The 17196-nt window shown below is 45.2% G+C and overlaps 1 protein-coding gene across 1 annotated transcript in view; it reads left to right on the top strand.

Annotated features, from left to right (window-relative positions):
- Positions 1-7696, top strand: part of LOC139763428 (serine/threonine-protein phosphatase with EF-hands pef-1-like) — an 82048-nt gene extending 74352 nt beyond the window's left edge. Inside the window, exons 11-16 of the mRNA XM_071689463.1 lie at positions 493-678; positions 1850-1968; positions 2619-2752; positions 3715-3884; positions 4327-4411; positions 4945-7696. Of these exons, the coding sequence (XP_071545564.1) occupies positions 493-678; positions 1850-1968; positions 2619-2752; positions 3715-3884; positions 4327-4411; positions 4945-5273 (1023 nt within the window). The 3' untranslated portion in view covers positions 5274-7696. The remainder of the gene's footprint in view (positions 1-492; positions 679-1849; positions 1969-2618; positions 2753-3714; positions 3885-4326; positions 4412-4944) is intronic.
- The last annotated feature ends 9500 nt before the right edge of the window (positions 7697-17196 follow it).

Below are 17196 nucleotides of genomic sequence, written 5' to 3'. Positions count from 1 at the left end.
CCCCTTATATCAGGCCTAAAAAAAAAAAATCCATTTTCTTTGATGTTCTCTAACGCGAGATAGCGTCAAATCCCCTACGGCGGTCCATGAGCATCAGTCCGCCTTACGAACATTTTGTATCTAAACCCACGCTTGATCCTAATGTCTTTCATTAGCCCACACGCCACTAACTCAAATGCTTCCTTCCAGACTGTTACCGTAGGTTTATGTCTGTACCTCACACAAGTCTGTCAGGCTTACAATAGGGAGTCTGCAGTATAGTTCTACATTGTTCACGCGACCTGGTCTAAATTGGCCATTTAACCCCTTAAGCACGATGGTACGATCCTCTGGGTATAATGGCTTGACATTTTGACCTAATTCAGGGGAAATTTATTGTGTGTAGACTCGGGTCGTCCTCAAGGGTCGTACCATCGTGCTCAAAGGGCTAAGCCACACATCCCAAGTCATACGCACCACGTATATACTTTCTTCCCTCTTGCTCCCCATCAGGTGCTGGACCTGCTATGGAGCGACCCCCAGACACACCTGGGGTGCCGGCCCAACTCCTTCAGGGGCGGCGGTAGCTACTTCGGCCCGGACATCACCAGCGACTTCCTCAGGAAACACGGCCTCTCGCTCCTCATCCGCTCCCACGAGTGTAAACTAGAGGGCTACGAATTCACCCACGACAACCTGGTCAGTAGTCTACGCCTACCAGCAATTTGCTCGCCATATTGAGACGACAGATTCACAAATAAAGAACCCACAAGTCTGCTACAACCAAGCAAACAAAATCCTCTCTCCTGTACACCTCTCCTCTCCTAGTATCTTCGTTGTACAAGCAGTGGATGACAATGACGGCGTCCCATAATGACTCCCTCCTTACCAGGGTCAGCCTGAATCACCCACCCACTCCGCCAGTGGCTTCTAAACTCAAAACAAACGACTCCACTCCCACTCCAGTAGAGTCTGCGTTACGTCCATCCTCTCTCCACACCTAGACACTTTTCGCGAATGATAACACCACACTCTGTATTTTCTTTGGACTAGCGCAATGTTATTATGAATTCCTCGCATCGTTTGGCTTGCGTTTTTTGTGTCGTTGTCATTTTACCTCCCTCAGACAGCCACAGCCACCTTGCCGACGACCTCCTTCAGACAGCCACAACCACGTTGCCGACGACCTCCCTCACACAGCCACAACCACCTTGCTGACGACCTGCTCCAGGCAGCCACAACCACCCTGCTGACGACCTCCCTCACACAGCCACAACCACCCTGCTGACGACCTCCCTCACGCAGCCACAACCACCCTGCTGACGACCTCCCTCACACAGCCACAACCACCCTGCTGACGACCTCCCTCACACAGCCACAACCACCCTGCTGACGACCTCCCTCACGCAGCCACAACCACCCTGCTGACGACCTCACTCACACAGCCACAACCACCCTGCTGACGACCTCCCTCACACAGCCACAACCACCTTGCTGACGACCTCCCTCACACAGCCACAACCACCTTGCTGACGACCTCCCTCACACAGCCACAACCACCCTGCTGACGACCTCCCTCACACAGCCACAACCACCTTGCTGACGACCTCCCTCACACAGCCACAACCACCCTGCTGACGACCTCCCTCACACAGCCACAACCACCTTGCTGACGACCTCCCTCACACAGCCACAATTACCCTGCTGACGACCTCCCTCAAACAGCCACAACCACCCTGCTGACGACCTCCCTCACACAGCCACAACCACCCTGCTGACGACCTCCCTCACACAGCCACAACCACCCTGCTGACGACCTCCCTCACACAGCCACAACCACCCTGCTAACGTGACCTCCTCCTACCCACAGTGCCTGACCATCTTCTCGGCTTCCAACTACTACGAGTCGGGCAGCAACAGGGGCGCCTATGTCAAGCTGCAGGGACCCAACCTCGAGCCCCACTTCGTCCAGTACACCGCAGACATGAAGTGAGTCCCTTACACACACACACACACACACACACACACACACACACACACGTCCCTTCACGACATTCGCCCGAGGCTTACTTGGAGTATCCAATATTGTAAACCTTTTCTTTCTTGCGACTTCGGATATTTCATTTCCTTAAGTCAGTCCCCTCGGAGACGTCCGCCTCAAGTTCTGAACTGCATGAATTACTTCTTTCATCTCAGCGGGAACTCGGGAAAAAGCATGTCGGCACATAATCTAAGAATTAATTAATTACAAGACGGGAGAAGGTCCCGACCTCGTATACACACACACACACACACATAATTCATCTTATCCAGTTTCCAGATATATTCAGGTAAATCTTGTTTCCTTTTCCCCTTTGAAGCCTTTCATATATATATATATATATATATATATATATATATATATATATATATATATATATATATATATATATATATATATATATACCGTTCCGATTCACGATTAACCCCTTGAACACAACAGGATAACGTAGGAGAATTGAGATAGGAATGAGCATGAAAATATGATTGATGGCGATCAGTCTAGTGGCACAAATTAATCTATAAATCTTCATGACCATGACCACAACATTCCATACCATGACCCGACACTCACTGCCTACCATGACCTTCGTCGGCAGGTCACGGAAGCTGACCATCCGGGAGCGCGTGGGCAGGATGGAGACCTCGGCCTTCAGCGAACTACGAGCACAGATCCTCGCCTCCAGGTCCACGCTCCTGGAAGCCTTCCAGCAGAGGGACAAGAGTAAGAAGGGTAAGTTACGGGTTCTATCCAGGCTTCTAGTTCTGGGACAAAGGTCTAACGGAAGAGGGAGAGGGACGAGGAAGGCAAGGTCAGCGCTCTAAGCAGCTTTCCAGCAGACGCAGAGCAGGTAAGGTGTAAGTCCTTGGAAGTCTACAAGAACAAGGACATAACTGACGGGGTTTAGATTATGGGAGTCCTCCTAACCCTGACTATTACAAGCTGGGACAGGGAGGTTCTCTGAAAGCCCTCTGGCAGAGATAGAAGGCACTGAACAGCAGAGGTAGGTTCCTGGAAGCTTCGTGTAAGGTATCAGGCACAATATATGCAAGATTCAAGCTCCTGGAAGCCCTCTTATCGCATCAAACACAAGATATGCGAGGTGTTGATTCCTTGAAGCATTCTAGCAGGGTGAGAGTCACTGGGTAAGTGAGTTATAAGCTCATGAATCCCTGACAGCACAGAAATCACTTCGTGGTTGACGTCTAGGCTTCTAAAAGCCCTTCGCTAGACTTACAAGCACAGAACGGGTGTGTGCAACCTCTTGCAACACTGCAAACAGACCTACACGTCCAGGACTGATGTCAAGCGTCGCGGATGCTTTCCATGAGACATGAAAGAGGATGTGTGAGACGTAGTCTTTGGGGCACCCAAGCCGAGGGCGCTCCTAAGCCTCTGTTCTTATTTACCAAGTGTTGCGAGTTCATCTTGTGACATGTTGAGGATGTTCGGTGTACCTGCGGCGGGAGGACGCCTAGGGAGCACTGACGGAGACAAACACGAACATCCGGGTGTTGTCCTTGTGTGTGGCGGGACGGGATGTTCGTGGTAACCGTAGGACTGCGTCTCATGAGCTACCACTGCCACCACACGTTCGTCATCACCCACTACGTCTGTCTAAACGTATACTCTAACCAAAACGTTCGTTCTTCTTTTCAACTCACTACCAGCATTAAGAGTAGCTCCTCCCGCAGGTTACATCAGCGTTGGGGATTGGGTGGAGGTGATGGAGAAGGAGTGCCACCTGAACCTTCCCTGGCGCGTGCTGCGGGAGAAGCTGGTGTCGCTTCACCCCATCACAGGTGATGTCGACTACAACAGCTGCTTCAGTGACGACACCATTAAGAAAAACCTGGCAATTAAGGTGGGTTCAGTGGCACTTTGGGCACCTTCCTTTCAACTGCATGAACGTTACTCATGGTTACAGGGGCACAAACCCATCGTCTGGGATATATTGAAGCTGGCTCAGACTGTGATGCATAGCTTCTGTGTTGCAAGCTAGCAGTGAAAGGATGTTCTTGAATGACAGAGAGCAGTCGGAAAAAACCAAACCCTCTGTGGTTCTCGCTAAGCAGTGATGGCTTGTGACGCAAGTATTCTGTCTGCTAGTTATGGGTGAGACAAGTCATCATGGCATAACTCTTTCTTACAATAGTACTAGAATAAACTCAGGCTGTAAAAGGAAAGATAACACCAGCAAATGAAACTCTTACAGCCATCTTTACTCGTCTTTCTTCTCTCTGTGTGACTGACGTGATCAGCTGGTAGTGTGGAAGCCTCAGTAACACCATGCACTGTGTCCACAGGGAGGACCTACCGTGGTAGAGGCGCTGTACCGACACAAGAACAGCCTGGAGACCATCTTCAGACTCATCGACAAGGACAACTCTGGTAGGTGTACTGATATGGGTAAAAATGGTAGCCACGAACAGTGGAAGCAAGAGAGCCAGGAATTTATTCTTCTCAATTAATTTCGACAACGTCATCTTTGTTATTTTCCTGAAGAAGAAGTTGTCAGAAGTAAACTGAACAATAAATTCCTGGCTCTTGTTTCCCCTCTTCGCTGCTACCTTTTACCCATCTGTCAATATGGGTATGACCCAAGTGTACTACAAACTACCACACATTCTCATCCACCCCACCCAACTGGTTAAGGAAACACTCATCTCCTCATTAAAATTATTGCTCAATGAAAGATATATCTACCACACTCTGTTCTATATTTCATATGGAGTGTTTCTTTTTTGTGCCACAGTTAAAGCATTTAGTTTGTAGTATTGTTCCCTATTCCCTCGCCACGTAGGTCCCACTAGTTACTAACGCTCAAGTACCTACATAGGATCGAATCAAGTCTAAACAAAACTTGAGGTTACGGATGTTATTTCCCTTATGACTGTAGCCTTCCCACAACTCGCGGCCCGCAGGTTACATCAGCATGGACGAGTTCAACGAGGCGTGCGATCTCCTGAGTCGCCACATCGACGTCCACATCCACAAGGAGGAGATCACAGACCTGGCCCGCTCCATCGACATCAACAAGGACGGGTACATCGACTTCAACGAATTCCTGGAGTGCTTCCGTATCGTGGAGTCAACCCAGAAGACCATGGAGGACGACGACGACGATGATGACGAGGAGGAGGAGGAGGACGACGACGACGAGAAGGACGCCAGTAAGGACCAAAACGGCGACGCCAAGAGGCCCATCGCAGCCGAGAACAAGAGTGAAAAGTTAAGCAAGAAGCTCCTATAACGCCATCTTCTGTAGCGCCCAGGACGGTCTCGAAGTATTCGAAAACGACTGGACCTTTATAAGACAAAGGCTCAGGCCAGAAATACAAATGGACACTCGAGCCATTTACACAGTGCGAGCGTGTATGGTGTTACAAATATCTTGAAGACCTGAGGAAGGACTTCCAAGATAATTCGACCGATGGTTTATAACTTGTTACAGGCCTTAACGACCCTGGCAGCTGATACGCCTACAAAGCCCGAACAACCAGGAACAAACGTTTTCATCAACGATCGTTTAATCAGTGGAGCATCTCGTGGGCTGGACACTTTCCAGTTAACACTTGCCTCTCCTGACGACAAGTGAAGCTTCTGTGTGACTCACATGCAACAAACAAATTTTCGGAAATACTATCACCTTTGTGTGGATTCATTTATTTATCTATCTATAATTATCATTTATTATTTCTATGGGAGACGATGTATTGTTTGTTATGTTGTTGATTCGAAATAAGAGCTGAAACAAGGGAATTTTACCTTGATTATGTCATACACTGTATACATACACTTGAAACGTGTGTGTGTGTGTGTGTGTGTGTGTGTGTGTGTGTGTGTGTGTCAGTCTGTCTGTGTACAAAGCTATGAAATCCACCTTTCTTTGTCCATAATACATATTCATATTTGTCACAGTCAGTATGCACAGTCATGGACAGCGATGTATTTCCATTATGGCGAGGCTCCCAAATATCAAACAAATGTAAATATTAGATAAAAATGAAGCCTTGAGTTATAGAATAAATGTAAATACCTGGGAATAAGACTGACGTAGACAATTGTACAAATAGCTTGATCATCAAGGCTCAGCTCTGAGGCTGTGATGAAGCCCTGTGGTCACATAACCTCAAAACGTTTTGCAAGGGGCTCCTGCAACTTCGAGGCTGCGCCCCCCAAACAGGAGCAAGGACGTGACTTGGACTCCTTTGGAGCGAGAAGTTACTTGACGAGGCAGCGCCCCCGTTTCGTCTACTGACGATGACACAACATTCCCGAAGGTGACTCTCCATTCACAGTGTAGCCTCATGCAGGCGGAGTCCGGTACCACCAGCCCTTACTGGTGGTGAGATGAGAAAATATTGAGGTAATCTCCAGATATCTCATGACAGCAGCGGTGTCATTCAGCTTCCCCTGGTCCAGGAACCACACACTCACATAACGTCCCAACACAGGCTCCCTTCAGCCCCGGCCTCACTCATGTAAAAATGTCAATACGATGCTAACATTCCCCTAACCAATATGAAATTTTGCTAGATGTGCATCTTAAAATCTGGATATGTACCAGCAATGTCCTTTTTTCTAGAGGGGTCAGCTACCTTGTCTGCTCTGGGATTCACTATTTCACTGGGTTAAAGAGTGTTTTGCGTTGTACAGAGGAGAGCCAGATATCAAAGACCCAATGGTCTATGACGAGGTTACTTGCTCGAAAACAGTTTCGGTATCCTAAATTCGTTATCTATGCAGGTGGGGACAGGGTAGTACGGATGAAGGCTCCTTCCCACCCACCACTATAGGAAAGCGGAAGGATTCTCCTCAACCATCACTATAGATGGAGACAAGATGGTAAATCAAGAAGGCCTCTCCCCACTCACCTCTATAGACGGAGACAGGATAGTAAAGATGGCTGTTAAGAGATATAAAAAGATATATGAAGTGTATTTCATTCTGATTCTATATGGGTTTTCATGTGAGTATATGATGGTGTGTGTGTGTTTGCAAAAACAATGTAAGACTAAATGTAAGTTTGCCTAAAATCCTAATGCACATTCCTAAGACTGGTGGATGATGTACTTTCAAAGACTTTGCACGTAACCAAACGTTCAACAAATACCTAACAAGATTCATACAAGCCATGTAGCCAAAGATTCACTGAAGACATTCTTCACACTTTGTAATTTCCAAAACCAAACACATTCTTGGATTCCCTCATCTACTTGCACCGTTCAGATGGAGTCTGTATATACTCTGAAGATCAAACTTGATATGCATGTGGACTACCCTGGTTCTGAGCCACCCTGACCACGAGGGAACAACCCATGGTGCATGCCATGGCCTGGTCTATGTCTGGTTTACATACCATTGTGTTCAAGCGGCTGACGCAGACCAGTGACCCTCTCCCGTGCCCATGGTATAAGGTGAGGAGAGTCAGTTCTGCGGTGGACTGTGTTGTGTGATACCGACACAGTATTCTCCATGGATCCTCAGTTTGTTTCAGTGTGCATTAGGCTCAGATGATAATCGACAATTTACCTTCATTATTACGTGTGTAGGTCGTTCTCCATGATTAGCCATCTGCATTCTACGGTTGTTCTTTGTACCTGCTGCTATTTTATATCATTCTATAATAATCATGTACATACGCATCAACTCTCAATAAAACTTTTGAAGTTCGCTGATTTATTTACCTGCTTCACTTTTTATAAGGGAAGAGACTTTAAAGGGATTTACGGAAAAGAGAATTCCAAGGGAATAAGATACACAATAACACACACAGACCTTCCTTGTGTTCCCCAGAGCATCACCTCTCTCCTTCAGAGGTTTTCCCCCATCAACACGAGCACAAAACTCACTAAATATTGATGATAATAACATCCTTCTACAAAATCTGAGGAACACAGAGGTTCATATGTTATATCAATCTTAATACATCAGAATCAACGGCCTACCATGAGACCAGTTTGCGCCCACTGTAATATAATCACGCCTGTTGCACGCCTCGTCGATCACAAATCTCCCAACCTTGCCATAAACCTACAAAGATTAATCTACTCTCTTATTTTCCCTTGTTCCTCCAACTTTTCCTTTAATTCTACCGACATTTTCATATGTACGCCAAGCTGGGCTGTCTTCTCTTGCAACCTCGCCTAAATTCTCTGTTTTGGTCAGCTGTTGGAAGGCATCTCCAGGAAGACCAACAGAATCACGTCATACACAAAACAATAAATATAAATCATCTGAAGCTAAAGTGGTTATAGCTGTGTTCTTTACTCCATGCGTAAACACAGCGTTTTACTAAAAACGCTTCCCGAATTTGTGGTAAAAATTCTGACGCCTAGGTTAAAGATATCTATTTGGATCTTGATGCAGTGAGAGAGAGAGAGACAGAATTTCAGTTACTGGTCTTATTTGCGTTTTTTATCAATTTTCCACTAACTTTACGGAATGTTAAGCTTACCTTCGACCTGGAGATTTTAAATTTCTTTTGGTAAAGTTTACGCTACAAATTCTCTCTATCATCTCGAGATACACGACAGAAAATGAAGATCTGAATTAGAATTTTATGGGAGACACGTCTAAACTTTCAACAAATTTTACCTGAACCCTCACAATGAAACAGCAAAGTGACCTGGCGTGTGGCTTTACAAATTGTTTCTCCAACCCAATCATAGCACTACATTGCCATCATATCACAGTCAGGATGTAAGTCAAGGTGACAGAAAGCTCGGTACGTGCCTGTAGAGATAGACTCACTGGCCAGACTATAGCCCTACCCGTACTGTGCATGACAGCAGTCACATGCTAAAGATTGCGACCTATGGATATCCTGGAAGGTGTCCACCTCTTCTAAATGTCATCTGAATATCTGCCAAATTACATATTTGTTTATACACTTATAGCCAGTATACTGTCCTCGAAATACTGAGCCTGAACTCAGTTCCTTAAACTACGTTATTTCTGACATTACTTCCGAGTAATAGTTCTCTGCATATTTCCGTTCTTCCCTCTTCCCATGACCTTTCCCGTTCTTCCCTCTTCCCATGACTTTTCTACCTTTAAATGTCAGGTCTGCAAATGTCTGCGAAACAGAATAGTATCTGTTTCTTTATCTTTTAGTGTCCTTTCACCTAAGATGGCACGTAATTGAGGCATGTTTAACTCGTCATAATATATATATATATATATATATATATATATATATATATATATATATATATATATATATATATATTACTCTAAATATAGTATGCTGTAAAAGGTTATATGAATGTCTCTCTCTCTCTCTCTCTCTCTCTCTCTCTCTCTCTCTCTCTCTCTCTCTCTCTCTCTCTCTCAGAATTTCTAAACATTTTCAGCAAAAGCTGTACAGCTCTCTGCAATTGTCACTGAAATATTTACAGTCATGCTATACATCAGCTAACTGCAGATGCTCAATCTATACGAAAAGAAAAAAAAATCCATACAAAAATCATTAGTGAAACGCATTCTATATAAAATCCTCCCAGAAATACCCGATATGTTACGAGTGAAGGTAGTGTTCCCCGGCCAGGGGAAAGGTCAGTTTCTCATGACCCTCATTTCCGAAACACCATCAATGTTTCCCGGTAGAGCCAGCGCTTGTTGCCATCCGGTCCTCCACCATTTCTCACGCGCATGAAAGTGACGCTATGGAATTCATTTTATGGAAGTAACATTTTTAAACGGTAACATTATTTCCCACGACTGTAAAACCAGTTGTTATGGAGAACATTAACGTGATGACTTCGAATGAACGGCAGAACATCTCCAACGAACACACGTGTAGAGGTGATGCCAGATTTCTCATTACCGACTGTATTCCTTAACTTGATCAGACGATATATATATATATATATATATATATATATATATATATATATATATATATATATATATATATATATATATATATATATATATATACTGCATTCGCAACTGAAAGATGGCGTTTGATATTATTGCTATCATCATTATCATTATTATCATTATTATTACTATTATCATTATCATTATTGTTATTATCATTATTCTTATTCTTATTCTTATTATTATTATTATTATTATTATTATTATTATCATTATTATCATTACTATTTACAGACGAAAAGGTATAACAGGATGGATGAGGACGGAAGAGGAAAACTTAGAAAATGAGGACCAAGAGGAGGGCAAGGAGGAGAGGAGGGGCTAGTAAGGCTATGAGGGAAGAAGGTCAGGGAGAGCTATGAGGGCTAGGATGGCTAGGAGGGCGGCAATGCGTGGCAGGGCTGGCGTGACCCACAAACATTCGCCTGAGGTGACCGTGGCGAGTGCTTAATAAATTAGTGTTTGATGGCTTGGGGTCGCGATGCATTAACTGATGAGCTGACGTCACTGCATCAGCCGGGAGCCTGACATCACACTATTCCGGGTGGAGGGGCATCATCATCAGCTGATTGGCTCCCAAGTACATTACATGATTAGTGACGTCAACAACCAAGTCGTTACATCAGCTGACCGGTGATGTAAACACCCGTACCGACCGAGTTAAACCCGGTGATTATTGAAGTCAGGTCATCATCTCAATGGCGACGTCTCTGTCTCATACGGGAAGTGACACCACCGCAAACCAGCTGGTAAATGTTGACGTAACGCCCGGTTAATGACATCAGGACGTCTCCTGAGGAGTGACGTCAATGCGTCGGCTGATTTACGACTATATCAGCTGGAAAATGACGTCAGTGGCATCAGCTGATGAGTGACATCAGAGCAACAGGTGACTGGTGACAATGCAACACGTACTCTAGTCGCAACGGCTTCGTCTGCCTAAGCCTCTCACAGGTGAAAGAAGAGACAAAATTCTGCATAAAAGGATAACAAACAAAGTAAAGAAATGACATCGAAATAAACCAAACAAACAGACAACAGCTTAGAAAAAAAGATGGAATTTTTAATTACAAACCGAAAGAAAAAAAATCTAAAATCAAAAATCTCATTTATTTTACGCCACAAAGTCAACGAAAAGAAAACGTCTAATCTAAACACGAAATATACAAGAAGGTTTTGGCATCTCTCACCACATCACCCCCTCCTCCTCCAACCCCACGTCTCCAACACTTCGCGAAATGTGAAAACTTTAAGGAGCAAATGAAGTGCAATTCAGTGCTTTGGGTCAATCACCTACCCGATAAAAGCCGCGATGGGGAACTGTACTGAAACAGAAAGAAGTGATCTGCGCGTTGTGTGTATATATCTGATATATGCATAATCATCTCAGGAAAGAAATTCCATTTAAGTCCCGGGTGTTAGCAAAATCCTTATCTTAAAGGCTCCTGCGTGCAAGGCCGCAGCGAGGAGCAACCAGTTGGCGAGAGAGAGAGAGAGAGAGAGAGAGAGAGAGAGAGAGAGAGAGAGAGAGAGAGAGAGAGAGAGAGAGAGAGAGAGAGAGAGAGAGAGAGAGAGAGAGAGAGGTTTCCAAGGCAACGTAACTGCATGTCAGCGTGTCCTGATGGCGACACAGTTGGTAGGGGAGGGGTGTGGGAGACATGTAATAACAGATATGAAGGAGATGTGAGACACAAACATCGTCCCTTATTACCCATCTGTGCTGCACGTTGGGAAGGGGGGGTGTACACTCGTGGGGACCCCATCTCTTGAACATTCTCGACCACCATGTTCATCTACTCATTTGCTTCTACAGAACTTCTCTACGCCTTTCCCCATCGTGTGTCTTGCTTAATCTTGCGTTACCATCTCGTCGTTGTTCCATCTTTCCGTGTCATTCGAAGAAGTGTCCACTGCTGACGTCATTAACCCATCTTAATAACTCGGAGGTTGTAGCTAAGTCAACGCTTACTCATCGCCTCCGCGCTGGACGAACTCTTAACTTCCACCATTTTAAACTCAGCTTATCTTTGTGGTACCCTTTTTGTCGCCCTCCTCTATCAAATCATTGTACATCTTTGGATGCGGTCACTCATATATCAGCTCTATCCTAATACACAATGTGAACTGGTAGCTGACTGTTTCCTTGTTAACGTATTGGAGTGCAACTGCAATATTATAATACTTTGCATGATTAGTGTTTGTGCATTGTGTTTCTTCACTAGTAATATCTGGACTCTTAACTTATATATATATATATATATATATATATATATATATATATATATATATATATATATATATATATATATATATATATATCCCAGCTTGTTATGGGTCTATCTATCGACTAGGGCCATAGGGTAGGGTGAAGAGCAGGTGTGTGTGTGTGTGTGTGTGTGTGTGTGTGTGTGTGTGTGTGTGTGTGTGTGAGGGGGTGGGACTGTATTTGAAGTTGGAAAATGGATTTCCAAGGAAGCCTCACAAATCTGTGTTGTGGTTACCGGATCCCAGAGTCCACTGCATCCCACCCTCTCTCTCTCTCTCTTTCTAACTCCCTTTGAACCATTCTAAACGTATGCCTTTCCTCAATAAACGATATAGATGTATATAATAACAATAATATTAATTATAAAGAAGAAAAAGCAATAGGAGAACTGCATTGTAACCTGGCATCCCATCGTTAAATCCACCAATCATCTCACCACAAAACTTTCGGGGAGAGAAAATCGCCAATCATCCCCTCCGTGACGTCAGACCAGAAGTCTTGCCATCCACCCACCCACCCACCGACCCCTTCCGCATCCGGAGTCTGGACGTAAAGACGAAAGTTACGTCAGCTAACGTGAAGAGCAAAAAAAATAAGATAATACAGTAGCTTGCCTTACTACAGCCTTAGCTTACGAATTTCGACTCACGGTGACTTGCACTGCCGTGACGTAACGGCGTGACAAGCCGCCACAGAAGTGGCCAACAGAGCCTCGCGTTATGCTGGCCTGGCGCACGGAACGTGGTGAAGACGTAAACACAAGGGAGATCCCACTCCCCCGAGAGTGAGGCAGGATGAGCCTGCAGCAGCCAGCGAACACAAGTGCTGGCTCACCCACCTGTGTCATCCTCCGCCCTGGGGTTAGAAATGTCGTCTAGCTAGCGGTGCCAGGCAGGCAGGCAGGCCGGCGTTAAACACGCATCTCGGCCTAGTTCGCTTTGACTCCCCCTTAATAATGATAGGAAGGAAAAACAACTTCTACTTGACAAAATGTTGGCCTCGCCCTGGCCCTAACATCCGGGTATGGTTGTTCGTGGATAATTGACCATTAATTTAGGTCACCCCGAATGAGGTCGGGTTAGGTGAGTGTCTCTGTTGGTCTTACGGCAAGACTCACAAGCAGGACCCTCTCGCCTCTTCCCCTCCTCCTCCTCCTCCTCCAGATGCAGCCGTGTGGGTGAGGGGGACGCTCCTCTCCCTCCTCTCCTCCAAGCTGTCGTCGGCGTCGTCCCGGACACCGTTGTCATGGTAACCGCTGACACACAAACACCCCCACCCCCCCTGGAGCCAGTCCCCAGGGGGGGGAGGGGGATGACGCGCTGCCCTATATACTCGGTAATTAACATTCTTCCTGTCGTTCAAAGCATTTGACTAATTTTATTACAACTGATGTTTATGAGATGATGTTGTAAATACGAATTCATTGACTCCATCATTGTCAAAGAGTTTCTCCCTCTATACCCTTCAATAGACTGTCTAATTCAAATGGAAGTCTCAGTATTAATATCCGTCTAATACCCACTACTAATTAGCCGCTAATCAAGATGACGACAAAGTCCCGTAAACTAAAACCACCAATAATGTTCTAGGCTGACAAGAGTGACCGTAAACCACAGCTTAACAAACTATATGTACTTCAAGGAACTTCATTCCATAATCTACGTGTTTTAAAATCCGTTTTAGCTAGCCCGTATACTGGACAAGTCTTCGGGCATGGCGGTATCAAGCCAGGTGGTGTATTTACCTTTATCAACCTTGTGTTAAACAAAGACCACAACGTTCAAGGGGTCAGGTTGCCTTCGGGGCGTCCCCAGCATTAGGGTAACACGTCTTACTGGACCTGTACCTTATTAGGTCCTCAGACACCAGCGTCCCTCGTCTTTCGCTACATCGTGTAAAAGGTTTCCTCCCCAGCCTCGGTCTCTTCCAACCGCCGCAAACATCATTGAGGCAACCCGAAAACCAGAGGAACTTTGGCTGGAAATGAAGACCAGCTTCCCTCTACCTCCCTCCCTCGAAGAGAGCGATGAATCAAAAGTTGGTCAATAGGATCGAAAGGGAGAGAGGAGCTGATGGACGATGGTTCCCTTTCCCCTACACATACAAGTATTTTACGTCGAGCGGATTAGCTTTGATATTACACACACACACACACACACACACACACACACACACACACACACCATACACACACACGCACACACACGAGAGTTTGAAACTGCAGGGGATCCGGTAATTACTAAAAGCCCAAGAATCAGCTAATACACGTTCTTTTTCTAGTATCCACCACCAGGAATAAAACACCACTGGACCACAGGGCCATTTGTGCACCAGTGACGCTGACATACATCCCCACATCACGAGCTGCTGCGACCCAGACCGTGGCAAAAGCCAAATCTGTGTAGATGGCATCAACTCAACCAGGCTACCTTTCCAAACTTGACCCCACCATGCCCTCCACCACAATATGGGTTCTCTTTCTCCCTCTTCTGTAGGTATTACTTTGGTTTTTGCACCCGAGAGCTGGCTGCTTGTGTGTCCCCCACCACTAGCAAGACCACGCAATACTCGGCAAGCTGCTGCGTCACATGATGACTGTGTGGCCGTTGGCAACTCAAGGGTGGGCTATTTTGATAACTGTCTCTTTCCTTACACGTCTAAGTTTTGGAACTCTCTACCCTCCCATATCTTTCCCAGCAACTATGACCTGGGAACATTCTAAAAGACAGGTTTCCTACTCACTCCAAAATTCGTACTTTCCATTGTCTCTTCAATTTTTTTCCCTTTCATCAACCTTTCTGTACTTCAGTTAAGGCCCGGCCTTGATGTGGACTTTTGTTCATGACTGGAGCCTCCAACATGAATAAAAAGGAGGGCAAAAATTACACCTAGTAAAGGCTATGACCCCTCCAGACTGACCGACTCCCTTTTACCATTTCACCTCGTCTCGAAATCATAAATGCCCAAGCTACAGAGAGTACCCATCGAAGCTCCATCATTCCTCACAAATGGTTGGTAGCCCTATATCGAAAACACCAAAGAACAACATGAACGACTTACGATAAAACCAACCAGCATGTGGTTAAGAGAAGCAACACATAAAGCAGGGCAAACACAAGAAGACAACAGACACATAAACTACAGACACATCCAAGAACTCGACATTTGTACGACTTTGGGACAAATTTGGTTCCCACGGACCCTCATACCACAGGATAGAGGCTCCAGTCATCCATCGATGTACACTATCAACTATGCTCGCCTTAATTTAGCTAATTTCCTTACTAAATAAAAAAAAATCGCTACACATGCACGCCTCAGCCAGCTGGAGGTATATCAATAAGGTCCCCCGATATAATCATCCAACAAACCACCCACACGCTTCAATAAAGCCTACACCATACATCTGTACACATCATTATATACTTCAATGGATCTTACCTGGCTCAACCCTTTCCTCTCTCCCCTCCTAACCACACACAAAAAAAGAAAACTGACCCGCCCATTACTCCACCGTCCACATATGTTACTCATCCACATATTCATACGCACCACTCATTCTGTACTTTACTAATACCTATGTAACGGATGCATGAGACCCCTCAGTCCATCTCTATCACCTTACGTATTACTCTCTTGTTCATGTATTGGCATTGAACCACCATGTACTGCCTTCCATTTGAACACGATATCGTTCAAGGAATAAAAATACGACGAAAAAGAAAATAGGAATTTCCAAACGTCTGCAAAAACACGATCTCATGAATGGGTAAATAACTACGAGTATCGCCAGTATATTGAACTACGCTTCAAACGACACACGCAAGAGTAACCTACAGTGGACCAGACAAATGTAGTGTATTCAGCGACGGTGTACCCAAAACAAAATGTTAAGAATTCTAGATGTGATGTGCCGACAGTGCAGAGGTGTATATTACTGTCTGATCATAAAACATGAATGGCTAAAACAAACTTTTATATTCTCATTTGCGCCTCGGTGTTTGAAATAAAATGACGACCCCCCTCACGCACAGACCTGTTGCAGAAAACCCAACTACAGTGTTGAAGTTAACATGACGTCCCCCACATACGATCCTGTCGTAGCGAATCAATACGACCCTAAACGATGAAACACAGACATGGATCTCCTAAGATGATACACCTGGCCTGTCCTAACCTTTCAGTGTAGTACTACCGCTACATCAAGTCAGTCAGACTGGCACGTAGCTATGGCGATACATATATTGGTCAAACCGGTTTACGGTCATGTTCAAGTTAATGTTCTAAAATCCAAGAGAATTCCCCGTGAATGCCTTTGCCACGGAAAATATTCCTTGTATATTCCCTAAGGCTGAATGTCTGGAATACAGAGTGTGTACAGATTTTAGATTGTGAGAAGCGATTATATGTCTGTTAAAAGCACGCCTTTTTTTTTTTTTCAATATTTCTGTGTCGAAATTTACGAGTGATATAATGTGAGACGTGTGGAGGTATACATCATCTGTTGGCGAAGCAGAGCTCTACCTGCCATGTAATCATTTCTTATCTTACTTGCTTACTAGTAGATGTAGCAAGAGTCAAGTAACTGTCATATTCTTATGTCCTCTACGCATAGAACATGGATAAGTTATCGTGTTAAGTCTTAGATTTACCATTATTAATCAATGCCACTAATTCTACATTTACGACATAGATAAACCCAGTCGAGGCTCAACATTTTGAAGACATGCCTCAGAGCCACTAGGTCCCCAAAACAAAGGAGCCCTGAGCAAATACGGCCGGCTGACTCTCGTGATGGTCGGGCAAATTATTTACCTCCAGTCGAGGCTTGGGTGGAACAGAGAGAGAGAGAGAGAGAGAGAGAGAGAGAGAGAGAGAGAGAGAGAGAGAGAGAGAGAGTGGGTCGGGACGTGGGGGTAAGCCCCGAGGCTCACTCTCTTCGAGGTGGACATTCCAAACCAGGTGGAGGAAATGCTCCAGACAGTGAGCGACTGACGAGGGTTCCTGGGAAGTGAGAGGCCCT

The sequence above is a fragment of the Panulirus ornatus genome, chromosome 47 (genome assembly GCF_036320965.1).
Source record: "Panulirus ornatus isolate Po-2019 chromosome 47, ASM3632096v1, whole genome shotgun sequence".
NCBI classification, from domain to species: Eukaryota; Metazoa; Arthropoda; class Malacostraca; order Decapoda; family Palinuridae; genus Panulirus; species Panulirus ornatus.
This window is presented reverse-complemented; position numbering and strand designations above follow the sequence as displayed.